This window comes from Tachysurus vachellii, chromosome 12 (genome assembly GCF_030014155.1).
Source record: "Tachysurus vachellii isolate PV-2020 chromosome 12, HZAU_Pvac_v1, whole genome shotgun sequence".
Classification (NCBI taxonomy): domain Eukaryota; kingdom Metazoa; phylum Chordata; class Actinopteri; order Siluriformes; family Bagridae; genus Tachysurus; species Tachysurus vachellii.
Window position 1 is genome coordinate 13548242 of NC_083471.1, and position 27619 is coordinate 13575860.

General features: G+C 39.4%; 1 protein-coding gene across 4 annotated transcripts; it reads right to left on the reverse strand.

Annotated features, from left to right (window-relative positions):
• On the reverse strand, positions 1-26817 carry mlxip (MLX interacting protein). Of its 4 annotated transcripts, none has more exons than XM_060884392.1 (17): positions 26247-26817; positions 24778-24884; positions 24597-24682; positions 24152-24241; positions 23881-23916; positions 22982-23228; positions 22780-22869; positions 21831-21931; positions 20967-21447; positions 10761-10861; positions 10571-10679; positions 9141-9256; positions 8714-8821; positions 7172-7299; positions 3186-3309; positions 2320-2449; positions 1-1091 (listed from the first exon to the last, which is right to left on the reverse strand). In XM_060884392.1, the coding sequence occupies exons 1-17, from the start codon at positions 26552-26554 to the stop codon at positions 970-972; spliced, it is 2484 nt and encodes an 827-aa protein (XP_060740375.1). In that variant the 5' UTR covers positions 26555-26817; the 3' UTR covers positions 1-969. The 4 variants fall into 4 exon arrangements, with proteins under 4 accessions (XP_060740375.1, XP_060740374.1, XP_060740372.1 ...); XM_060884391.1 differs by having other exon boundaries at positions 10767-10861; positions 23881-23922; positions 26247-26816; XM_060884389.1 differs by having other exon boundaries at positions 23881-23922; positions 26247-26816.
• Positions 26818-27619: the final 802 nt, after the last annotated feature.

Below are 27619 nucleotides of genomic sequence, written 5' to 3' on the forward strand. Positions count from 1 at the left end.
TTTGTTCATGCGTACATTTTATTTAACAGTTCAGATAGTTCTGGAAACACCTGAGGAGCAAATGCAACTCAATGCTGCTACACGATACAGAAAACTCCAACACACTCAATTCAGCAGTAAACAGCATCAGAGCTTTGTTGTTGTTTTTTTTCAGAACCCAATATTCTTGGAATTGTGACTACAAAAAAATAATAAAAAATAAAAGATATTATGTTAGCAAGTTTATTCGTAGCCCTGTTCTATATAAAGGCTTATCTTTAGTGAACAGGCAAATCTAAATAAACCTTACATAACTGATGCTCTAAAATAAGAATAAGACACGAGGGAGCTTAATCACAGGATTAATCTCACAGCCGGGAAGACAGAAAAGGCTTTATGTCCAGAAATAAAAAACAAAACAAAACAAACAAAAAAACAACTTACATTTGTTACTAGTGCTTAAAAAGAGTCTCTATAAGGCTTAAAATGAACAAACTCATGTAAGGGTATAGTGCAAGAAACACTTTGATTGAACTGCAAGGTCAGCAATCACAAGATCCTCAGATTGGAAGACTGCCTCTGATGGAGCTCGACACCCTCAAACTGCTTGTATTAAAGTCACTTTGGAAAGTCATTTAAAAAACATCGCTGTTAGGATTACAAGCCGAAGATGATATCCGTATCAACCGGTGAACTCTGTTAAGTCTATTCCCTTTTGAACCTTTTATACCGTTAGCACTTTACTTCTGTTTCCCTTTACATCAAACGTAGGTTATGTCTATAGCAGCCCTTTTAACACTGTTAAAAAAAGGTTCCCTCGTATTGAGGATGACACGGAAGAACACTCCTCTAGTGTTGTTTATTAAGATTTACCTAACTGCACAGAAATATCACTGTTCAGGATGTATCCCAATGTTCTGTCTGAACAAAACTGCTGAGGCTTGGTGAGAAATATCCAAGTTCGATCATGATCTGAAAGCAGGTAAGAGGCTAGGACTTTGTGGAGTGCTGTCTGGAGTTAACAACGGCCTGCTTAGCTTCTTCTGGAAGGAGTGTTGGGTCAGTCAGGATGGACGTGGTGGTGCTTAGCTGTCTCAGTGTCCCTAAAACCACTGTTAAGGAAGAAAGAGAGAAGAATAGAAAAAAGTGAAATAAGCTTTACCTAGCTCAGCAGTTAACAGTTACTCAGTTATTCCTACTGTAGGTACACTTACTTATTACACAACCAAGGAAGTGGCTGATGCAAACTTCTTGTAAATGATAACAGTTTATTGCTCCACTTATTGTGCCCTTTAGATGCCGTGTTAATTGTTGCTTATTATCTTTATTAGCAAAGAACCACCTTCAAAACTGAGCAGTTAATTTTTTCCTGAGTAGATACATAATTGCTGTATTGGTTATAAACGACAAGTAACTATTTTGTTTAATTACTTACAGATATACAGTATATCACAAAAGTGAGTACACCCCTCACATTTCAGCAACTATTTTATTACATGTTTTAAAGGGACAAAACTATGGAAATAAAAATTGGATAAACTTTAGAGTAGCCAATGTGCTGCATGTATAGCAGTATAGATTTACTCTCCTCTACAAATAACTTAACATAAAGCAATTGTTGTCTAAATAACTGGCAACAAAAGTGAACATGTCAAAACTGTGTCCAAAGGCTCAATATTGTGTGTGAGCAGCATTGTTGTCAACCACTGCCTTAATCCTCCTGGGCATGGAATTCACCAGAGGTGCATAGGATATTGCTGAGATCCTCTTTCACTCCTCCATAATGACATCACAGAGCTGCTAGATGTTAGATAGACACATGGTGCTTCTTCCACATGAAGATGCCACACAGGCTGAGTGTTTTTTGACATGTTCAACATGCAGTGTTGACATTATGGAAGAATTGTACTCAAAACACCAAATTTGAACTGCTTTAATACAAGTTACACAAATTTGTATGGTCCTGTTAGGCAGAAAAAGACATGAACATGAAGAATAGGACACATGGCTTTGCATGGGTAAATAATGTACAGCTGTTATCACTTAGGGTGAACTCATTTTTGTTGCCAGCTATTTTGACAATAATGGCTGTATATTAAGTTATTTTCAGACAACAGTAAATCTATACCACTTTACAAGTAGCACTTTGACTACTCTGAAAAATATCTAAATTTAATTTCTATAGTATTGTCTCTTGAGAAGATATACTAAAATGGTTGCTGAAATGTGAGGGGTGTACTCACTTTTGTGAGATTCTGTATGTAATCCTCACTGGATGCCTTGAACAAAACACATCCATACATGCCACGACGCTGAGTTATGATCACCATGGGAACTTACTGGGTCTGAGGACAGGCAGCGCACAGTCTCGGTCCAGCCACTGCATGGTAGTCTCACACAACTTGCTCTTGTTGGTGGTTGACACTTTCACATTGAAGGACTCAAACAGAGGCTTAATGATGATGCTAAACTGGAGGGGTGCTGTTAAAGAAAATACTTCAAAATATACTTGAGTTTAAAGTTCTCTTAGTTACTTTGTCTGTTATGATTTATTCAGATGTGTTTGCTGATTTCTTTAGATACATGCTTTGCCCAAATGTGCAGCATTCACGAGCATTCAGGAGATCAGACTCAACCCCACTGTGTTCAAGTCAGAGTCAGGGCTCTGTGCTGGATACGGGATCTTCCACTCCAGCCTTCACACACTGTGTCTTCATGGAGTTTGCTTTGCTCTGTGCACAGCTGCATTGTCAGGCTGGAGCAGGTTTCAGCCTCTTAGTTCCAGTGAAGGGAAATCTCAATGCTACAGCACACAAAGACATTCAGTACAATTTAGTTTCTTCAATCATATGAATCTATGTTGAGAGGAAGTGATGCACTTTGCCGACATGTTGGCCAGCACTGGCAGTGAGTGAGACAAGGGGAAAATCCGACTCCACTGATCAGTGGGAAATTTGGAATACTAAGCAGATGGCAAACCTGACAAGGAGATTCAGGGCAGAATGGCAGGAAACCTGATACAGTGACTAAGTGGCAATTAATGCATTAGCATGTCATACACAGCTTTGTGATTTTACGGCATAGGTTTTACTCACATTCCCATTCTAAAACTATTTCAAAACTTAAAACCCCAGCATTTCACTTCAGAAGCACATCAAATAGATTTCATACACAAATTTCTTTTCAGGGTGCAAAAAAAAGGATACTATCCAAAACTTCCAGTTCTGCAGAGTTCTATTCTTTACATACTCATCAAACTTCTCCTTCATGTGATCAAATCGATGGCGTGTAATGGGGACCCCTGTGGCTGGAAGTTGTTCCTGGCACAAACTAGATAGACAAAAAAAGGGGGAAAAACAAAAAAAGTGAGAAAGTAAGACTCCCCGGTCGTCTCGGGGAGTTTTCAGATACTCACCTGTGTTATGATCATTAGGAGTCGAAATCTGCACCTGGATTTCTGTAAAGCTGCTTCCTGCTCATTAGGGCCTGAGCACCAAAAGGTGCGAAGCCCTATTGTTTTTGCTCGGGTTTATTATTATTATTATTCATTTTATTTTATTATTTTTTTTTTTCCCCACACATTGGCCAATTGGGGTCCCTTAACAAGCTCGAAAACTCTTGAAATTTGGCACACATGTCAGAGTCGTGCGACACAAGGCTCGGGCAAAGGCTGGAATACGGGCGTGGCAGGGGGGCTCTGTAGTGCCCCCCTGGAATGCAAAAACAAACATTGGTGCACAGATCGGGCAATTATGTACGCACATGTACGAGAGTTGGTACGCATATAGATCTCATCGACCTGAACAACTTTCGCCCTCTAAACTATGAGCTCCGCCCAAGGGGAAGTCGGCCATTTTGGATTGTTTTATAAGTGCATGCGGTGAACTTTTAAATACTCCACCTAGGGAATTCATGCGATTGACATCAAACATGGTGAACATGATGCCGAGACATTGCATTTGCTAAACTGCGAAGGGATTTTTGATATCTCGAACGGTGCTGCCATGGCGAGGCGACTAAGTTATGGCGAATTCAGAGAAATAGGAAGTGTCTATCTAAAGCAAAAAATGTCTTATTGGGATGACACGCGGTGTGTATGTTCGGCCAATCGCATCCGATCGCATCGATGTGCCTATTGTGAATCTCGGATATAGTGCCACCAACAGGCCCCAGGAAGGGTGTCAGTCACAAAGGTGGATTTTTTCACAGTTGCATGCAATAAACTTTTAAATACTCCTCCTAGAGGATTCATGCAATTGAGATCAGACTTGGCCACCATGACGCAGAGATATTGGAGATGTGAAATTGCGAACGTATTTTTGATATCTCAAACACCATGCCATGGCATCGTGTCAAAATTTACTTTTATTTCAGGCATATTTAAGGCTTTTGGCATGCTTAGATTAACTTGAATTTTTACACATACATCACATTTGTCGGCTGTTAAGTGTGGACAAAAAGGTCAGACAAAGGTGTGTCTCTTAAGTGGCTCACTAGCGCCCCCGTTTGTCTAAAATGTGGGGTTTCATTTACCTACAGTCCCCAAAAGGGTCAGTAACAACATAAAATAGTCCACTGATATTTACCCACTTGATGCACTTGCACCAACTCGCCCGCCATCGCTGCTATATTTGTATTTGTGTCTTTAATGGAAATTCTAGAAATAGCATTAATAGCATCTGCTGTTCATGTGTCATATTTTCTAATATCATGTGCTATTTTTGACACTGTGTATGACATTATGTTATGCATTATGTTGCATGTTCAAGAACTTCAGAACTGTCGCTGTGATTATCAGTGTGTTTCCAATCAGTTAAGTAACACACCCTGTAGGAAGTCCTAACAGCACCTAGTTTTTGTTTAAGAACATTTTGTTGCCAGGTATAAGGTCTGATCACACGCTGTGCTTTGGGTTAAGATCTAAAAGAAGTCTTTGCTACACGAATATACACTGCTCAAAAAAATAAAGGGAACACTTAAACAACACAATGTAACTCCAAGTCAATCACACTTCTGTGAAATCAAACTGCCCACTTAGGAAGCAACACTGATTGACAATCAATTTCACATGTTGTTGTGCAAATGGAATAGACAACAGGTGGAAATTAAAGGCAATTAGCAAGACACCCCAATAAAGGAGTGGCTCTGCAGGTGGTGACCACAGACCACTTCTCAGTTCCTATGCTTTCTAGCTGAAGTTTTGGTCACTTTTGAATGCTGGCGGTGCTTTCACTCTAATGGTAGCATGAGACGGAGTCTACAACCCACACAAGTGGCTCAGGTAGTGGAGCTCACTAGTGATGGCAAAGTGAAGCTTTCTTGAAGCAGTGAAGCTTTCAACCCAATTGTATTGGAAAAAGGTTCATTGCTCGAAGCTTTTCAAATCAGAGCTCGATGAGGACCTCTGCTGGTGAAAGCGCTATCACAGAAAGTTCCACAACCAAACAACGTATTAATTTTAGAAGAAAAAATTAATGGATTGACAAATTAAGGATAGATTAATAGATAAATCAATCAATATATTAAATACATGACCAAAGCATGTTCCATTGCATACGTATGGTAACTGCAAAAATGCAATAAAGATAACTTTTTGTATGGTGAATGTGGACATTTTGACTGTTTTTAGAAAAAAAAAATCAAACTCATGAATGTTGAAGGTAAATAAGTGCAGACACACTTTTACACGATTATAAATCTGCCTTACAGACTACTGTACTGTAGGCTAAATGGATGCTTTGTGTTTAATTATGTTTTATTAACAATCAGAAGTCAGCAATCAGGTGTCTACCTGTTCAGCATGACTATATAGTCACACAGTCTTATTTGTAAGTGTGAACTCGTGAAATGGACAGTGTCAGTGTTCTTGATTGAGTGACATGGATGATGTATTATTATTATTATAGGCCAGCTGCTGGGAGCAAATCAAACACTGGACATAAAAACAGATCAAGGATAGACACTTTAAGGACAATATTTATAAACCATACACATTTATGTATATGTATATTTATGCATATGTATATACATTATTTCTCCTTTTATATTTTCATATTTTTTATATAGTTTTTAATATAATTTTCTTATATAGTTTATACTTTATTATTTTTTTTTTGCTTTTTTTAATACTTTTTATTCTAATACCGGACAGTTGCATAAAGCATTTCACTGCATGTCGTACCCTGTATGTATGTGTATGTGACAAATAAAATTTGATTTGATTTTGATTTGATTTGACCTTGTCTCAAAAGTATAAAGTGTGAACCATTTAAAAAAAGATCATGGTATTAAGCGGTGCAGAAAAGTCTTTTCTTGCATTCCTATATTTTTAAACTTATTACTACTATCCAATAAATATATATATGACAAAATATACGACATGAAATGTTACATTGAATCGTATAATTGCCCAATGATGAGTTAGATTTAAGTTATAAATTTAGGCTTCACAACAAAACCATATATAATCCACCTTATTGGGCGAAATCAAATGAAAGTGTTCCCACAATACAGAACGCGATCTTTTTGTAACAGGCTCCATTGACAATTCGCAACAATAAACTCTCCAAAACTCGCTATACAGTAATAGATTAGATTGATAAGATAGATTAATCAGTGTAATACTCAAATACAACACACGAGGGCGCGCCGCGTACGATTTTAAAACTCAATCAGATAACGAAGCAGTCACGTGGGTGTGTGAGAAACGAAGCTTCGGACGTCATTGGTCACGTGATTTTGCCAGAACGAATCAAGCTTCGATACAAAGCTTCGATGAAAATCGGTTAATTTTTTTGACACACGCCTCGGAGCTTCGGTGTCACTGGTAACATCACTACAGCTTACTGTGTGCAGTAAAATCAGCACACAGGCCTGAGTTTAACATTTCAAACTTGGGAAGAATAATTGTGGACAGAGGCCATGACTAAAAAGGGATAAACACAAAAACAAGCTGGTACACAACTGTGTTTGGTCAGATCATCTGCAGGAATCTCAGCTTTGTTGGTTCTCAAAAAAGTCTGCCTTTTTGCCATCCTAAATTCTGTCTTTTTGTTTTGATTTTTACCATTGGTCTGCTTGAGATCTTTCAATACTATGATTAGTCTCATTTCTCAGAAAAGAAAAATTCTGGTATTTCCTTTTTTAATGACACATTATGATCTTGATCATTAAAACAGATTGACACACAGACCTGATGGATGCGTTGAGCTCCTCGATTTCCTCCCGCAGTCTCCTCGTCTCCTCCTGCATTTGGTGTCTCTCCTGTTGCAGCTTTCCGATGTAATCCACCGTCTTCTGAAGGGTTGTAGCATTGCTGATCTGGTACAAAGAGGACTGAGTGTTTACAACCCTGTTACTGATATAATATTCATTAAACACTCAACATCCTTAATTTGCATGAATGAGAAACCTTTCACAACATCAGTTTTATATGAAACACTTTGAATTAATGGGTTATGAGTAATATAATAATATTTAATAAAAATTTGTATTCATTATGCACAAACTGGGAGGAGATGATGGTAAAATGCATTGTCTCTGGTATCTCACCAAACATGAATAAAAACGATTTGTGTATAAAAAACACATTGCAGGTCCCCCCATTTTCCTGCATAACGTAAATCCTTTTGTATTCTTTTTTTTATTTTGCTGTCAGGTGTGAAGGAACTGGGGGCACGGTGGCTTAATGGTTAGCACGTTCGCCTCACACCTCCAGGGTCGGGGTTCGATTCCCGCCTCTGCCTTGTGTGTGTGGAGTTTGCATGTTCTCCCCGTGCCTCGGGGGTTTCCGCCGGGTACTCCGGTTTCCTCCCCCGGTCCAAAGACATGCATAGTAGGTTGGAAAATTGTCCATATTGTGTGAGTGAATGAGAGTGTGTGTGCCCTGCGATGGGTTGGCACTCCGTCCAGGGTGTATCCTGCCTTGATGCCCGATGACGCCTGAGATAGGCACAGGCTCCCCGTGACCCGAGGTAGTTCGGATAAGTGGTAGAAAATGAGTGAGAGAGTGTGAAGGAACCTATACACTGTGACGGATATTTTGTATCTTAGGGATGTCTTTGAGACTGGTGATGGATTTAAGTCACAGAGCAGATCTCTACCATACTCCATGCTCACACATTCTTATTTCCCGACTTCACGTAAAACAAGAATAATTCATAAATAATAGCAGACCTGTCAAGCTGCAGTCTGCACCATGGTGGGTGTTTGAGGTATAACCCTACAGTCAGGAACACCCCAGTACTTAAGGAAGCCCAGGTCAGTTCCTGTGTTACACTGAGGTGATAAAAACCATGACAATGTGAAACCTGAGGAGATCCAGATGAAACGACTACTTAAGTATTTAGTACAGGCCTGCATTCAAAGCCCAATAAATATGGATGAGCAGAGACCTAATAATAGACAGGTTTCACTATACTGGTAAACGACCTACAAAGCTTTAATTACACTGTTTTCCTCGTCCCTACTGCAGGAGAGCTGTGTTCAAGTGTATTCGATTCTTTAGCCAACATGTTTAACACTGTGTGTGTGTAAATATCACAGAGGATTTCTTTATTTATTTTTACAGACTTTTGAATGAAATGAAGAAAAGCCTATTTAGGCCTATTTAAATTAGCAGGTCATTCATCAAGTATCAGTATCTGATGATCAGTGTTATTACAGGTCAAATCAGGTCCAAATATCCACTTGCATGCAATTCTAAACAAATAAGCTAAGAGTAATTTTTTTTTACATTGGATTGTGATTTGAGAGAGGGAACCAGGCTGCACAGCGTCTTGAAGCCAATGTTGATGTTGGATCTGCGTTTCTGCTCAGCCGATTTGTGTTTCACACGATGATTCTGAATTAAGAGACAGAAAAACAGACGTACAAATAAACGCTTAAGCTCCTTATCAGCAAGGATAAAAAGTATAAATAAATAATAAAAAAAGATACTGATTAAACTAAGGCTGCTTTCACGTGATCTCATTCCACTTCCATGTGAACTTGTGTGTTAGACTGCAGTAAGAAAGTGATTCGATCCTGAATCAACCAAACTGCAGTAAACTAAACCCCGCATTCATTTTAATTCATGTGCAGCATTTATGTCATATTACAAATGACTGTCAGTGTAGGATAATACACATTTAATCTAAATAAGGTCTATAAGCAAAATGTACCGGATTGGGTTCATTCTTTGCCAGGACTGAAGTGCAGCTGCTGAGAGGAGACTGTGGGCTCGGGACCTGCTCTGCCCCTAAAGGTGAACCTTGTCCAGAGGTTCGTCCATCTAATGCTTAAAGACAGCATGAACACAGCATAAAAATACTTATTTGATTTTTTCATATTTATTTGATTTAAAAGAGAATTCGGGTCCCAGATCTTCTGAAAGAATTACGTAATCTTAAGAAGATTACAGCACATCCGAAAAGCATTCACAGACCTTACTTTTTGTTTTTTACATTTTTAATGTTACAGCCTTATTCCAAAATAGATTCTACAAACAATACCCCATAATGACAACGTGAACGAAGTTTGTTTGAAATCTTTGCAAATTTATTATAAATAAAAGATGAAAAAGAATCATCATCTTTGGCATGACACTCAAAATTGAGCTCAGATACATCCTGTTTCCACTGATCATCCATGAGATGTTTCTACAACTTGATTGGAATATAGTTAAAAATATTAAATATAGTTAATTGGACATGATTTGGAAAGGCACCTGTGTATATAAGGCCCTACAGTTAACAGGACATGTCAGAGCACAAACCAAGCCAAGAAGTCTAAGGAATTGTCTGTAGACAGGATTGTATCAAGGCACAGATCTGGGGAAATGTAAAGAAAAATTTTCTGTAGCACTGAAGGTCCCAAATGAGCACAGTGGGCTCCATCATCCGTAAATCGAAGAAGTTTGAAACCACCAGAACTCTTTCTACAGTGGGCTGCCCGGCCAAACTGAGCGATCGAGAGAGAAAGGCCTTAGTCAGGGAGGTGACCAAAAACCCGATAGTCAGTCTGACAGTCTCCCAGGTTTCTCTGTGGAGAGAAGAGAAAATTCCAGAAGAACAACCATCTCTGCAGCACTCCACCAATCAGGCCTGTATGGTAGAGAGCGGCCCATAGAGTTGCGACCTGCTCCAGAGCAGTCTGGACCTCAAACAATGTGAAGATTCATCTTCTAACAGGACAATGGCCCTGAGCACACAGCCTGATAACAAAGGAGTGGCTACGGGACAACTCTGTGAATGTCCTTGAGTGGTACAGCCAGAGACCAGACTTAAGCCCGATTGAACATCTCTAGAGAGATCTGAAAATGGCTGTGCATCATACAAGACTTGAGGCTGTAATTGCTGCCAAAGGTGCTTCAACAAAGTATTGAGCAAAGGCTGTGAATACTTATGTACATGTGATTTTTTTTTTTTTTTTTCATTTTTTATTTTAAACCAGTTGCAAAGATTTCAGACAAATTTTTCATGTTGTCATTATGGGGTACTGTTTGTAGAATTTTGAGAAAATAATGAATTTAATCCATTTTGAAATAAGGCTGTAACATAACAAAAAGTGAAGCATTATGGATACTTTCCAGATGCACGGTATTAGCTCTTACCTGCACAAGCTACAGGAACAGAGCCCTTATTACTGGATAAGGTCGTTTCCTCTTTAGGCACAATGTGCTGAGCAGAGTTCTGACTTGGGAGAATGTGGAAGCCAGATCCCTGTGAAAAGAACACGTCCCTTTAACGTCTGTAACAACTCACTTTACGATCATTTCATTTAAAAGTAAGAATGAAAGATACGGTTACGTGTGGAATACTGGCGGAGGTGATGACCACACCAGCAGTAGAGGGCACATCGGTTTTAAGAGGCGACTGAGTGACAAGAACAGCACCAGCAGTTCCTAAAAAAATGTAAAAAAAATTAAAGCTGCAAGCAGCATTTCCCGGGTTCAAGCGTTTAAGGCCTAACTGAAAAAAAAAGTCATATCCATTAGAGATGAGCCGGATACTCGGCTGAAACGAGTATCAGGTACGGATAAAGCACTTCTGCCGAGTACGAGTATTATACGAGTAATACGAGTCAATATCTGTGCTCGGATCGAATGAAAATCATCATTGGGAAGCTGATTGTGTCAGCGTTCTGTGATAGGCTAGTCACAGCACCCCTCCCCTACAGTGAGGCTAGTCACAGCGCCCCTCCCCTACAGTGATAGGCTAGTCACAGCGCCCCTCCCCTACAGTGATAGGGTTTACAGCGGTTTTTGAACTGTGACCTCAGTTTGACCTCTGACACATGTGAAAGAGCAAACTGAAGTCACAGTTCAAAAACTGCAGCAGTTCTCAGAATCAGAATCTTAAGAATTCGATTCTTCACAATATTGGGTTTTTGGACTGTTGGTGGCGCTAAAGGGCTTTTTTAAAAATGGCTGTTTTTAGTGATTTTTTCGTATATATAGCCCACCAAGTGACCAATCGCCACGGTTTTTGAACTGTGACCTCACTTTGACCTCTTTCACATGTGTCCCAAGTTTGGTGTTGATAGCTCATTTAGTTCTTGAGTTATTGACATTTTAGTAAAACTGGCTCCCCACAGTCCAAACGTTTTGGGGCCGCTTAAGGACCCTGAATCAGAATTTCGACCTTTTTTCGATGGCACGTTAATAGACCATGTATATATAAAAGATATTGAGTTTGATAAAATAAAGATTGATATCATGCCTACATACTTTAGTTATGTATGTAGTTATGCTGAAGTGCCTGATTTAAAACAACGTCTATCTAACGGGGGGATACAGAGTCCATTAGATGATTAGACCACACCCACACTACTATCATTGAGGATTTCATACCAACTTGGTCAGATGGTAGTACTGGTCACTGGCTGAAGCGCCCCTCAACGCGTTTGTGCCCATAACCCCTAAATTTTGCTACACAATGTTCAAGGACTCATTCCACATATTTTAGATATTCACCAAGATAATTGACAGGAGATGTCAATCTTCATTATCCTGTGACATCACAGTCCGAACACAGTTCTAGAATCAGAGTTTACCATGTTGTCATAGCAACATGGTAAACTCTAGAATCAGAGTTTACCATGTTGCTATGGCAACATGTTGCAACTGTGTTCGGACTGTGATGTCACACAGGATAATGAAGATTGACATCTCCTGTCAATTATCTTGATGTCCAATGGTAGGGATCTGAAAAGATGCATAGTGGAGCAAAGAGAGAGAGAGAACAAGAACAAACAATCGCCGCGGTTTTTGAACTGTAACCTCAGTTTGACCTCTTTCACATGTCCAAACAAGCAGCAGATATAATTTATGTAACAGAGACATGGCTAAAGCCAAACTATTTTGAGAATGATATCAGTCTTACTGGATACTATTTTCATGATAAACCACGAAGTTTTGCTTATGATACAACAGAGGATGTTTTTGGTAAACTAAAGGAAGAAAACCATGGTGGTGTTGGTATTTATCACAGAGAAAATGTCAAAGCTTCTTTAGTTGATTTACCTTGTGTTAAATCAACTAAAGAAGCTTTGACGTTTTCCCAAGTCACATACACAAAATGTGTATTTGACCCGCAAGTGTATTTGACCCGCAAGTCACATACACAAAATAACTAAGAAATTGGGATACATGAACAGTCTGACATACTAAAAGCGAATGAACAACAATAGAGCCCTTTAATTGAAGCTGAATGTGCTTGGGGGAGAGAATCAGAATCTTAAGAATTTTTGCCTTAAGAGGGTTTTTGGGTTTTTGGACTGTTGGTGGCGCTAGAGGGCTTTTTTTTTTAAAAAATGGCTGTTTTTAGTGATTTTTTCATTATAGCGCCACCAAGTGACCAATCGCCGCGGTTTTTGAACTGTGACCTCACTTTGACCTCTTTCACATGTGTCCCAAATTTGGTGTTGATAGCTCATTTAGTTCTTGAGTTATTGACATTTTAGTAAAACTGGCTCCTCACAGTCCAAACGTTTTGGGGCCGCTTAAGGACCCTGAATCAGAATTTCGACTTTTTTTCGATAATTATTGACAATGAGACTCCAGAGAATATTACTGCACTAGATTGGTCTCGATCAGGCGAAAAATCTAGGACTAGTTCACAAAAGTAGGTTTTGGACAAAATGCGCGATAGCGAAAAAATTTAATGGCGGAAATGAAATTGGAGATATACGTTTTTTAAGTCATGAGCCAAGGATTCCAATGATATAAAGCACTTGAGATTTGGACACAGGGGTTTTAGGGGTTATGGGGACAAACACATTTTGGGGCGCATCATTTTTTCTGTAAAATGTCTTTGAAATGATATGTATGGAAAGTTCTATACAAATAAACATTAAATGAATGAATAACTAGAAGTTATAAAGGCCACATACTGGATTTTTTTCAGTCAGAATGGTAAGAAAAAAGAGAGTGAAACCTGATCAGGATGCAAAAGAAACAATCATATCAGGCAAAGACAAAGCCTTCATTGAGGGACGAGAAATTGACACATTTAAAGGTAAGTTGTGTGTCACAAATAGTACTTTGACATTCACACATCTTACCCCAGGATGAGCCGCATATTTTGCATACATGTTGTCGTATTTAATTTATAGTTTACACAGAGAATAGTGTAACCAAAACCATAGGGTTGAAATAATGGTGAATGCTTGACTGTTTTTCAATTCCCTGTTTTTTTATCCTCATTTACTGCACCTCATAACTATCCATTCTTTTACAGGATTTGAAAGAATAAGTTGGTTAATTGTATAACAAATGGGTAAACTTGATATTTTTTTCCATTGTTAGGGAGGGGTGTGTTTGCTCTGGAACATATTGAACTATCCACTTTTGTAGTTGAATACCGTGGGATTCTCTCTCAAAGTAAACATGTTAAAGATTTTCAAAGCAACTACTTGTTTGACTTTACATGGAATGGAACATCTTATTGGTAAGTTGGCTGTTGTTTGGGTTCTATTTTTAATTTTTTTTGTTTCTATTTAAATTATTTTTTTTATATATAAAATATATATTGTTTTTATCTTTTGTTTGCTGCACAATTTTTCTCTCAGCGTTGATGCTTCCAAAGAGGACGGAACACTTGGACGACTGGTGAGTGATGATCACAGAAATCCAAACTGTAAAGTAAAGACAATAATTGTAAATGGAACACCACACCTGTGCCTGTTTAGTATTAGAGATATCTTTCCAGGTGAGGAGGTAACTTACAACTATGGGGATTCTTCTTGGCCATGGCGTTCAAGGGTGAGTATGTGTGCTTTAACATAACTTTTAATTTAAATAATCCATGTTGTAGTGTTTTATGCATTAAATTTATTTCTTCAGTTTTTAGTGAAGCACATAACTCCATGTATGCTGTGTGCACTACAAAGCTGTTAATGGCAGTAGATATTTACACTGGTTATTATTGTGAATGCTAAAATGAGTTGTGTTGACTACTTGGCTAATATTATTCTCACTGTTGTACCTCTCTTTCTCACGTTTACAGGAATTATGTGACGAGACATCGGTGGAATTGAGCAAATGCAGTGTGCAAACATCCACACCAGAGAAAGAGAACGTAAGTCAGCATATTTTCCTTCTTGACCCTGACTGTGTTGGATGTGGGAGGGTTGAGCATCATAATAGACTGTTTTAAAGACGTTGTTGTGACGACTCACACTTTGAGTTAAATTATACCTCTCTCTGTTCATTCACTTCCATAACTTGTGTGTCGGGGGATGGGCGTGACGCTGACATGAAATGTAAGGACAGTTTACACTATGAGGACCGTTATACTTTATACACTTGATGAAAACCTGCCGGGTTGGTTGTGGCGGCTTTTTAGGCTTCGTTTACACCTGGTATTAAGATGTGTTTTGTCAGTCTTATCAGCAGTGGATAAAGCTAAATACAGGCGTAAACAAGGTCTAAAATGCTTTGAGCCTGTCCACTTTCAACTACTTCCAGAGGAAGTAGAAAACGCATTCGATTGGATTGTATTTCAAAGTGTAAACACTCATGCATTCCAACAACCACTAAAGACCAGCTACTCTCTGCCTATTGACCCAACACGTGATCCTAATGGGACGTCTTGAGAGAACGTGCACCAATGCAAGATACTCATATTTTGCAGCATAGTACTAAAACATACAGATTGCAATACAAATCGTAGTTGCTATCCATGTCCTTTTCAGTTGCTTGCTTTTCTCTAACCCTAGCCTGCTTGTGATCAGCCATGTAACGATGGTTAATTCATTCATTAGAACTTGTGCATCACACTGAGCACTAGAATTAGTTGTGTTGACTACTTGGCTAATATTATTCTCACTGTTGTACCTCTCTTTCTCACATTTACAGGAATTATGTGACGAGACATCGGTGGAATTGCGCAAATGCAGAGTGAAAACATCCACACCAGAGAAAGAGAACGTAAGTCAGCATATTTTGCACCAAAGCAAGATACTCATACTTTGCTGCATAGTACCAAAACATACAATGCACCAAAACAAGCATTCGATTGGATTGTATTTCAAAGTGTAAACACTCATGCAGTCGAATGCATTCCAACAGCCACTAAAGACCAGCTACTCTCTGCCTATTGACCCAACACGTGATCCTAATGGGACGTCTTGAGAGAACGTGCACCAATGCAAGATACACGTACTTTGCAGCATAGTACTAAAACATACAGATTGCAATACAAATTGTAGTTGCTATCCATGTCCTTTTCAGTTGCTTGCTTTTCTCTAACCCTAGCCTGCTTGTGAACAGCCATGTAACGATGGTTAATTCATTCATTAGAACTTGTGCATCACACTGAGCACTAGAATTAGTTGTGTTGACTTGACTACAGCAATGTTTGTAAAATTTTGACTGTATAGAAAATTTCCACAAAAGAAAGTCACTGTGTGAAGTTTACATATAAAGTTGATATAATAAACCAACTTTTTTTGTTTAATTTTTTTTATTTTATCTTTCTATGCATAATAGTCCCTGGTATTGGTATTAGCTGTATTGTTCAAAATTCAACTTTTTTCACTGTCCATTCTATTGCTTTGTCATATTTTCATTTAAAGCTAGGGTGAGCAATGGGTTTTTAAACATTTTTGTTAAAGTTGGGTTCTGAAGTTCCAATTGTGTACCATAAACTTTTTTTACATTTAGGAAACAAAACAAGGATGGAGTTGACCCAGGATGAGGCAGAGAGTTCCAACGGTATACAATATATATATATAAATTTTATTTACATGTACAGTATTGTACGTGTGTGCCATCCTGATCATGTTGCTCAGCATACAGGTGAAAACTAGTCTCAGTTCCTGTCTACCGATATATTTCAAACAGTTTGGATGTAGAGCTGGAGTACATTTTAAGTATTTCTTTTTACCTTAGGAAAAAGAAAAATGGATGAAGCGGAGAACTCCAGAGGTATATCAACATTTGACCATATTAAAAGTTCATTCCAAGAAAAAAAAAAAAATGCTGTGTGTGTGTATATATACACATATGTATCTATTTGTTTATTTATAATATTTTTATTTATATATTTATATTTTAAATACATTTTAATTTATTTATTCATATTTTTTGTCCAGAGGCCAAATCAAGGAGAACTGTGAAAAGGCCATGGAGCCCAAATGAAGTGAATGCTGTCATGAAGTATTTCAAAGCACATATTTTAAAGGGAAGCCTCGAAACAAAGGCAGAGTGTGAGCAGTGCAAAACTGCAGAGGACCCTGTTCTTAGAGAAAGAACGGTACAGAATATAAGGGATTTCGTGAGGAACCGAGGTTTGCAGTTTAAAAAGTAAAATTCTTAGATCCGGATTGGTGTCACCATCCATCAATGTGTATATGGCTTTTGCTGTTTTTTGTTGATCCATTGAATTCACAAGTTGACACTGTTAGCAGTTTTACACATTTACAGGTAAACAAATAAAAGCATTTTTTTGTATAGACAGTTCAGCAATTTGGCTTTATTTCCACTGGTACTGTGGTGTTGATGTAGTTTTAAAGCACATTCAATGATCCATCTTATTCAGATAAACTTCAGTCTCATCGATGAGGCATTTTTATTTTACCTTTTACCTTTTATTAATTCATCTATTTAGACTTCAATTGGTCTACTTTGAAGTATACATTTTTGCTGATTTTTGACCTTGTTCGAAAAGGTTCGTTTTCATAATTCGCATTTTGCAGCAGCACACTAGCAGTGTCCTTAAATCTCTTCACTGTAGATGATTTGGTTTAATGTTGTATTAAGTTTGACTCTAGTTCAAATTTTGTGTTTTCTTCAACATTTGAAGCAAAAGAATTAGCATACGTTGGAAGCATTAAAGAAAGGCCTGTTCTTAAGAATCTAGGAGACAAATGCGTGTTTTATGGCCTTGCATACCAATGTTGTACTGCTTTCTGGGTTAGCTAGATGTGTACGCATGGGGTAAACATAGCAATGTCCAGTTTAACCCAGATTGTCCTCTTAACTACAGGTTAGTTAAGTGTGTGTGATGTCCTGTAAAACCCAGATTGTTCTCATAGCTATGGGTTAGGGGTGTATATTCAATTCAATTCATTTGTATAGCACTTTTAACAATTTCCCATTGTCTCAAAGCAGCTTTACAGAAGTATAGAAACAGACGAGAGAGAGAGAAAAAATAAATGTATAAGAAGAAAATGTAAGAATAAAAATAAGTGAGTATTTACAGTACAATTAAAGATTAAAATTAATTTAAAATAGATCAACTTAAAATTTAAAATACTATATATCTATCCCTAATGAGCAAGCCGGAGGCCATCCTCATTTGGGTGACACTCTACAGTTAATAGTGTAAATGTAAATAATGTCCTTTCTACAACAGTTTATAATAGTGCAGCCAAGAGCTCCTGAGGAACGAATGGGTCATCGTAAACTCTGAGTTCAGCACAGACCTGATTGCTGATAAAGACCAGACCATACAGCTGACTGACACAACATTGTTTCAAAATGGTGTACGTGTGATCTGTTAAACCCAGATTGTCCTCATAACTATGGGTTAGTTAGGGGGTGTATGTGTATATTGTCCTGTTAAACCCAGATTGTCCTCATAACTATGGGTTATTTAGGGGGTGTATGTGTGTGTGTATTGTCCTGTTAAACCCAGATTGTCCTCATAACTATGGGATAGTTAGGGGGTGTATGTGTGTGTGTATTGTCCTGTTAAACCCAGATTGTCCTCATAACTATGGGTTAGTTAGGGTGTGTGTGTGTGTGTGTGTGTGTGTGTGTGTGTGTGTATTGTCCTGTTAAACCCAGATTGTCCTCATAACTATGGGTTAGTTAGCGTGCGTGTGTGTGTGTGTATGTAATGTCCTGTTAAACCCAGATTGTCCTCATAACTATGGGTTAGTAAGGGTGTGTGTGTATATGTGTGTGTGTGACTGTGTGTGTATGTGAGTGTGTGTGAGTGTGCGAGTGTGTGTGTAAATGTGTGTGTAAGTGTGTGTGTTCCTTGTCTGTGTGTGTGTGTGTCTGTGTGTGTGTGAGAGGGTGTGTGTGTGTGAGAGGGTGTGTGTGAGTGTCTGTGTGTGTGTGCGAGTGTGAGTAAGTGTGTGTGTGTAAATGTGTGTGTAAGTGTGTGTGTGTTCCTCATAAAGACCTTTCTGATTCTGGTTCTGATTCTGCAAGAATTTTGCCTAAAAATACTTGGCAATAAAGACCTTTGTGATTCTGATTCTGATGTTGCAAGAATTTTGCCTCTAGGCCTTACGATTCAGCACAAAATTTGGTTTTTGGACTGTTGGTGGCGCTAGACGGTTTGAGCTAGACACACCAAAGTTGCTACAGTAACTTCTAAGACTGGCCTCTACATGTGTGCCAAATTTCATAACTTTCCTACGTACGGTTCTATGGGCTGCCATTGACTTCAATGGCGGAAGACGGAATAATAATAATAATAATAATAATAATAATAATAATAATAATAAAACTAACGATAACAATAGGTGTCTACGCCCCTTCGGGGCTTGACCCCTAATTAAAGCTGCAAGCAGCATTTCCCGGGTTCAAGCGTTTAAGGCCTTTGGATTGACATGACAATATATGTCATGTCATGCTACATATGTCATGCTACAGAGGGTGCCACAACATATGTCATGTGAAGTACTCACCCGTCCAGTTTTCCCTAAAATAAACAAAGTCATATATATTAGAGATGAGCCGGATACTCGACTGAAACGAGTATCCGGTACGGATAAAGCACTTCTGCCGAGTACGAGTATTATACGAGTAATACGAGTCAATATCTGTGCTCGGATTGTATGAAAATCATCATTGGCTAGCTGATTGTGTCAGCGTTCTGTGATAGGCTAGTCACAGCACCCCTCCCCTACAGTGATAGGCTAGTCACAGCACCCCTCCCCTACAGTGATAGGCTAGTCACAGCGCCCCTCCCCTACACACATACAGATGTATTGTGTTGCTGTGTCTCGCTCTGCTCACTCAGTCACACACAGAACAGCTCTCTGTCTCTCCCTCAGTCACTCGGGTTCGCAGGTATTTTCCGTTAACGTTTAGGGTTTCTTCAGCTTTTTACTTCGGGTTGTAACGTTAATAATACGTACTTACTAACCAGTAGAGTTCTGGTAAACGTGGGTTCGTCCAGACGTGGTGCTTGCTTGGTAGAATGCGACTCGCATTGCGTCTCTGCCTGTCGGAGATTTTTTTTCTTTTTTAAACCTTCAGCTGTCTCTAACCAGTAACCAGACACTTAGTGTCTGACATGTTTTTGCTGTATTTCATAAAAACATAAAAGGTAGTAAGCTAGTATTATAAATATTACAAATTAATTATTACCGGTTAAAGCCCCGCCCATTTCAAGACAAGCCCCACCCACTCCGAGTCAGAACCAGAATCAGAATCTTTGCCTTACAAGTCAGCACAAAATTGGGTTTTTGGACTGTTGGGGGCACTAGAGAGCTTTTTTTTTTTAAAAATGGCTGTTTTTAGTGATTTTTCCGTTATAGCGCCATGAAGTGGCCAATCACCATGGTTTTTGAACTGTGACCTCAGTTTGACCTCTTTCACATGTGTCCCAAGTTTGGTGTTGATAGCTCATTTAGTTCTTGAGTTATTGACATTTTATTAAAACTGGCTCCTCACAGTCCAAACTTTTTGGGGCCCCTTAAGGACCCTGAATCAAAATTTCGACTTTTTTTTGAAAATTATTGTCTTTGAGACTCCAGAGAATATTACTGCACTGGATTGGTCTTGATCAGGCGAAAAACCTAGGACTAGTTAGCAAAAGTAGGTTTCGGATAAAATGCGCGTAAGCGAAAAAATTTAATGGCACAAATGAAATTGGAGATGTACGTTTTTTAAGTCATGAGCCAAGGATTCCAATGATATAAAGCACTTGAGATTTGGACATATGGGTTTTAGGGGTTATGGGGACAAACAAATTGTCCGATTCCGTTGAGATTTTGGCCCTGAGTAACTGTGACTAGTACTACCATCTGACCAAGTTTGAGCTCTCTAGGCCTTACGGTTTGGGCTGCATGACCGTTTCTAGGGCGGAATAATAATAATAATAATAATAATAATAATAATAATAATAATAATAATAATAAAAATCCTAACAAAAACAATAGGTTTCCAGCGCTTCGTGCTTGAACCCTAATAAAAAATCTAATCCAATATTACAGATATACAAGCTACCAGGCTCTGTGAAGCTCCTTTACTGATTTAAGAATCAACCCATTGTTTGGCTACTGAAGATTTTGTGGAGTTTCCAAAGAGAACAAATTCAGTATTATCTATACACCATTTCAGCACAACTATTGTACAAAACTAATAAATGGTAGTTTATATATAATCATGGATGAACTCTTCTATCCATTTCTATGTGACACACAATTTTCCCTTTCTCTCCCTGAAATATACACACACACACACACACACACACACACGTGTGAGAGAGAGAGAGAGAGAGAGAGAGAGAGAGAGAGAACGTGGTGCAGAGAAAGGCACTGACCTGTCAGTATGAGGCGAGGTGATTGAACTGGAGCAGCAGGGACTATGGGCACGTGGCGGCTCTTTTTAGCAGAGCCAACGGGCTGGATGGGTCTTGGCAGGGCAAAGCTCTGTGGCTGTGGGGGCAAAGAGATACACGGGATAGCCTGGTCTTGGCGAGGAGGTCTGGGTGAAAGGGTGAAGGTTGACCTGGATGTCACTGAGGATGAGCCAGTGTGTTTGCCCATGGATGGAGAGAGGCTCCTGGGTGTGGTCTGGCACTGCAGTGAGTGGGAGGGTGGAGGAGGCAGTGGGGCCGGTGGTGGCATGATGGAGGCTGCAGCAGATGAGGGCACTATTTGTTCTGTAAAAAGAGGCATGTAGTCCTGTTGGAAGGCACGGCCTACAGAGCTTATGTTGTCCCGACTGGGTAATGAAGGATGACTTGGGGTCAGAGAGATGGACAGTTCTGTGGGCAAGTTAATCGGAGACAACAACGAAGTCTGGAAGAAAAATACAGAGTCAACAATGTGAGCAAAAATGCAGCAAACACAACACTCGACTTTGTAGCTGATCTTTCTGGATGGCTTATATTAAGAGTAATAATTATATGTGAACTGTACACACATCCATGATGCAAACAGGGTGGATCATGCACTATAAATGTCATGCTCATCTTTCATATAATGGGAGAATGTAGAGTGTTATAAGTATGAGGTTATTTAGGTATTTACGTTGTTTTCATTTGTAGAACAAGACACAAGTTGTTAAAAAAACTTCAACCAGTTTAATCACATTTTAGTCTGTATATTTGTCCCCCTGCTATTTTCAAATACACTGGTGTCAAGTTTTAATCCGGTGAAGGAAATTAATGTAGCGTCGGTACCTGTGTTTGAGTGCTGCTACTGCTGCTGGATAAGGGAGTGGTGGTTGGGGCAGTGGGTGAGGTAGTGGGGTAGGAGGGCTGACGCAAGGAGTGAAACAGATCTGGTTAAGAGGAAAAAATCAATGAAGTACTCAGTGAGATAATGTAGACCTAATGCACCTATAATCATAAACTTCACTACCCAGACGTTGTGATTTAATTAGACGTCTGTAAAGGTAAGTAAGTTGAAGTAATTTTAAGTTGGTGATTTAGTAAGAAAGCAGGAGATAATTATTATATTTAGCACAAACCACTGATTTATAGTGTAAAGTCAGATCAGACAGTCGATCCAGGAGCCTTTCTGTGACTGTTGTGGCCAAAAAAAAGGTTAAATTTTTCTAAATGTGCTGCGTTTTTTTTTTCATGACTACTACAAAACTATTACAATTACTATTGGCATAATTCAGTATATTTCTAGCAGCGAAGAGACGTAATGCATTACTCTTTTATCATAACTGTTCTCAGGTTTCAACGCATGCTTCGTAGTGCAATTCAAATCTGTAATAAATTAGTAAAATCTGAAAATTTGTAATAACAAAAAGTGAGTTTTTTTTTTTTTTTTTAAATGCTGTGTATCTAAATATTAAACTACAGACCACAAAGCAACCACCTGGATATTAGCTGTGATCAGAAGAATCCCAATGCAATCACAACACATCTACAACCACAGTGATCACCCTCGGGTTGGAGCTGTGACATCACTCAACATTTAACAACGTCATGTCGAACGCCGAGAAGCAGCTCATAAAAAACCCAGCTCTGGCTCATAGAAATCAAAGTTAAATTTTGTGTTCAATAAACTATATATAGTTCTTGCTGGGCAGATAAAGAAAAAACAAGCCTATAAACTCCATCCTGGTCAATCATCTACCAGCGGCTAGTGAGCAAGATTAATGTGATATGATTAAACCTTGAAGAGGCTCGAAAGTGTCCATGAAGTCCAAGTTGGGCTGCAGTGGGATGAGTCCAGGCTGGATCATGTCTGCATTACCTGCATGTGCTGGGAGGAACAATAACTGGTCATTAAAACTTTATTTATATTATTATATCCAATATTCATAATGCGAATACATCAAGAGAAGCTCAGCAGGTCGTGTGAACTCGTTACTTACCGATCTCTCTAGGATTAGGCCAAGCAATAGGCTGGTGAGAAGAAAGCGTAGAGAAGAGCGTGTCAGAGAACTCGGACATGAGTACATCCATGTCAAAGATGGGGTCCATCTCCATGGGCGCAGGAGAATCCTGGCTTCTGCGCGAGCTGCGGCGGAAAAACCCTTCTGCCTCATCTTCCTGACAGGAGGGCATACGAAGGATGTCGGGATGCACTTCGCCAAAAAGCAAGAACTGCTCCTCTGCCCCCTTTAGAAGGGTAAAAGAAATGCAACAGTGCAGGCCAGGTTAGTGGACAAGCGAGGTTAGTGCAGGCACAATGCATACGGCTGACACCAAGACTGTGACAAATTTGACCTGAAAGAGTTTACACTTCAGATGATGTCAGTGATAGAATTATTCTGCCTGTATTCAGCCTGTATGCATTACCACTCTGTTAGACACTAGATATTAAAAACACAAGCAAAATTAGTATAAACAGCATATAAACGTATTAATCATCTATGACCATTTCAAATCCATCATGCCATCATAGATTTTGGGTTTAATAAACTCTATATAGTTCTTGCTGTGCAGATAAAGAAAAAACAAGCCTAAACTCTATCCTTTACGCTTGCAAAATCTAAACACAAATGCCGAAGAAGGAGATTATGCAAATGATGTTACCACACAAGACGCACACAATGCCAGCAACATCACTACTTGTTCTACTGTGATGATAAAGTGTTCCTATAATTTTTGGAGCAGTGTATATACAGTGAATAATAATGCAGAGAAAACCTGCATAAATCACATACAACATTAACAAGGAGCCTGCTAGTGTGCAATGCATTAAGTACAGCACACAGTACCAGGCATGTCGGCAATGCAAAGCTGCTGAATTTCCAAATGCACAAATTACCTTGAGAAGGCTGGAAAGATCATCGTCTTTGTGCTTCTGTAACTGGGAAATAATACAGTGAATTAGTTGTGACTAAATACTCAGGTAATCAGAAGGCAATACTTTATACTACAATGCAAATTATATTATACTGTAAATATTTTTAAACATTGGAGGAAGAATTTTATTTGTCCAAGACATCATATCTGTGTCTACAGCTTATTTTGGGTTTGGACAACAAATCCAAAATTTCACATACACCAAAGATTCAGGGTCCTAACTAGAAACCTACCCTTTTTTTGAAGTATGTCCTCCATTTATGGTACTCTCGGAGAACGATTTCGATTCGTCTCTTCCAGTATTTTCCTTCTGTAGCTATTGCCTAAGAAGATATGTGATAATAAGGACATGTTGCCTCCTAGTGTTGAAAATCTGTCCTCTACACCAACCACATGTACTAGGCTCCATTTGCTTATAGAATTATCAAGCATGGTTTTAACCCTAACGCAGGGCAAACCTATAATATGATTCATAGAAATGTTGTGATATTCATGATTCATGATATTTTTGTCATATCGGCAGCCCTCTAAGGGATCTTCATACACAAGGCAACACCAAATACAGAAAAGCCTTCTTGCTATGCATAAGATCCCCATCTGAGGATAAACACAACATTGCACCTGTCTCCATTCCTAACCAGCTCCCTGCTCTCCACTCCCTCACTTCGACCCTCTCACCTCTGCAGGTCGATGGACTCCTGAATCCATTGTCCCATCCAAAGGTGTAACAAAATGGCAGACTGGATTCTCTCGTTTCTCCACATCTGCACAAGACAAATTCATGAGCAGCAATGATAATAGCGACCATGAACAAGGAGACAAAGCTAAAAATGTGTAATGTGTGGTCACTCGTCCTTACACTGAATGTACCAAGCTCTCCAGATGGCATTGTTCAGGCGAATCTTGTCCCTCCAGAGAAGTTTCAGGCCCTTGAAGTTTTTCCATTTTGGGGATACCAATCTACCACTGAAGGTGAAAACAACAAGAAGCAACATGGTGTTAAAACCTTTTTTTTTTTTTTGGACAATTCTAATGTGCTACTTTAGAAGCATATTATCTGTTATTTTCTGAGGAAATCTGACTTTTTTTACTGAAGTTACTTGTGCAGTGAATGTAAAAAAAGAATATTAGACAATATTATGAATATTAATATCTATTTATGTCTACTTCTATATGCTGAATTAAAAAAAAAAATCCACTAACTAGTGTATGTTGCTTTTTCTCCCTTAACTCTTCTTCCAGTCTTAAATGGTTTCCTTGCCATGCATCTCCTGTCACATGATAAACTGTGTGTGTGTGCGCGCATATGTTTCCTCTACAGCACCAACAGCCAATTTTCCATTCTTTTATAATGACTATTAAACGATGTCATAACATAATCCGAAGACCTTATTTTTTTCAGCACACACACAAACCTGTCTCAAAACTCAACACATTGACTTTTAAAACACAAATGTTACTTGTTCATTATAAATTCTATTTCAAAAAAGCAACAACAACTAAAATTTGCTTATAAACAATGAATCCCTCCACTCACAGAAATAAATACAGCTCAGTGTTTAAATCATTTTCTAATGATTCTGTGACTCTGTCCCAGCTCCCAGGATATAAGTAAATAAAACTACAAGCGTGGAGCAAGTCAATAAACACCAGAGAGAAGAGAAGAGCACAAGCACAGACACACACAGAGAGACCCAGACACACACAGAGAGACCCAGACACACACAGAGAGACCCAGACACACACAGAGAGACCCAGACACACACAGAGAGACCCAGACACACACAGAGAGACCCAGACACACACACACACACACTCACAAACACAGTGTTTATATCATCACATGCTCATATGCTAAGGAAATTAGCTAGCCGTCTGTCTCGGACAGCTCAGTAAGTGTGTAATAAATAACTAGTTATACAGTCACTTCTGTGCTAAAGGTATATAGTGGAAACACTGCACCATTCACTGCATATATTTATCTGTGGTTAATTAAGCATTAGCACATTATCGTGGTGCGAGTGCGTCACTGTTAAAGATGAAGTCAGGTGTTAGCATTAATGCTAGTTAGCCATGACAGCTAGCTTTAAACAGAAAACTGAGATAGAAAAAGGGAACAAACACAAAACATAGGCACACTCTGGGTTATTAGACATCGCAGTGTCAGGGGCGAAGCCAAAGATAGTTTTGTTTATCATCTGTTTGTGGTTAAATTTAATATCCTGTGTGTGGAGACTCTTAAACCCCGGAATCATAACTTATTACGTCTTATTACCGTGACATGGAGTCAGGAGCTGTTTGTAATGTAATGTTCTGGTGTAAACTGGCCTGTACGCGAGGGTCATGCACTCGAACAGTTTGGTGAGAGACGCGTCTATGGAGAGATGCGACGCGCTCGACTTCCCGAAGTGATAAGTCTGACAAGTTTGTTTATTAACCGTGTCGAAGTCGTAGCCTTTCTTCGGCGGATGCTCGATGTGAGGGGTTGAAACCATAAAATGACCGCTGTGGATGATCTGCGGCTCTCGTCCGTCTGATTTCTTCAGTCCGAGGTGTGTGTCCTCGGTGTCGGAGTCGTCGTCGTGCTGCTCCGGAGTCATGTTCGAATCGACTCGTCTGTGTGAGCGGGTCGCCATTACACCTCCTCCTCCTCCTCTCCGCTCTTTGTTCAGCAACTCTTCAGCCGATCTGTCTGACTGATACGCGATATTTCATACTACTGACTTCCCGGTTCTTGTAAAGTCCTTCGGAAACGAATAACACGCTTCCGGCTCATTTTCGCGGAGCAGAGCTTTACTTTATAAACCCACCCGTTTTCTTCAGTTCTCTAACCGACACTCACACGCGCACAGTCCTGCAGGGCTTTAGCGATGAGAGCCTCGAGACTTCTGGGTTGCTGCTGGTTGCCAGAGTTAATTAATCCCTCTAAGTAAACGGTTACTAGTCCCTGTTACTGCTACACCTACACTGCAACGCCAGTAGGTTATTTCCGGTAGATTAGAGTGTGGAGGGGGGCACGGTGGCTTAGTGGTTAGCACGTTCGCCTCACACCTCCAGGGTTAGGGGTTCGATTCCCGCCTCCGCCTTGTGTGTGTAGAGTTTGCATGTTCTCTCCGTGCCCTGGGGGTTTCCTCCCCCGGTCCAAAGACATGAATGGTAGGTTGATTGGCATCTCTGGAAGTGTGTGTGTGTGTGTGTGTGTGTGTCTCCTGCGATGGGTTGGCACTCCGTCCAGGGTGCCTCATCAAACCATGTCTTCATGGAGCTTTGTGCACAGAAGCTTTGACACACTGAAGAGTTCCAGTGAAGAGAAACTATAATGCTACAGCATACAAAGACATTCTGTACAGATGTGAAGTCCATCCAGCCATTTAGCTAAGATGCTCATATGCGAGTGGTTGGATGTTTGTAGGATTTATCTGGGATTGTCGTTGTAACCTACACGTGAACTGATTTCAGTGTTGATTCCAAAGGTTTAGAGGTCATAGCAAGGTCTTCGGTAGTTTCCTTCCAGTGTGAAGTACATTTTGAAGGCATCTCCATCAAGATGTTGGAATTCTGGCCTGTTTCTCTTTATTATTTAAAGATACATGTCACTCGTTTAAAATCGGTTTCTCGTTATATGTAATGTGAAACAAGTTTCTTCCTATTATTACTTACATTATAGCCAGTGGTGTAGTCCTAAAAAAAGTGGTATACTA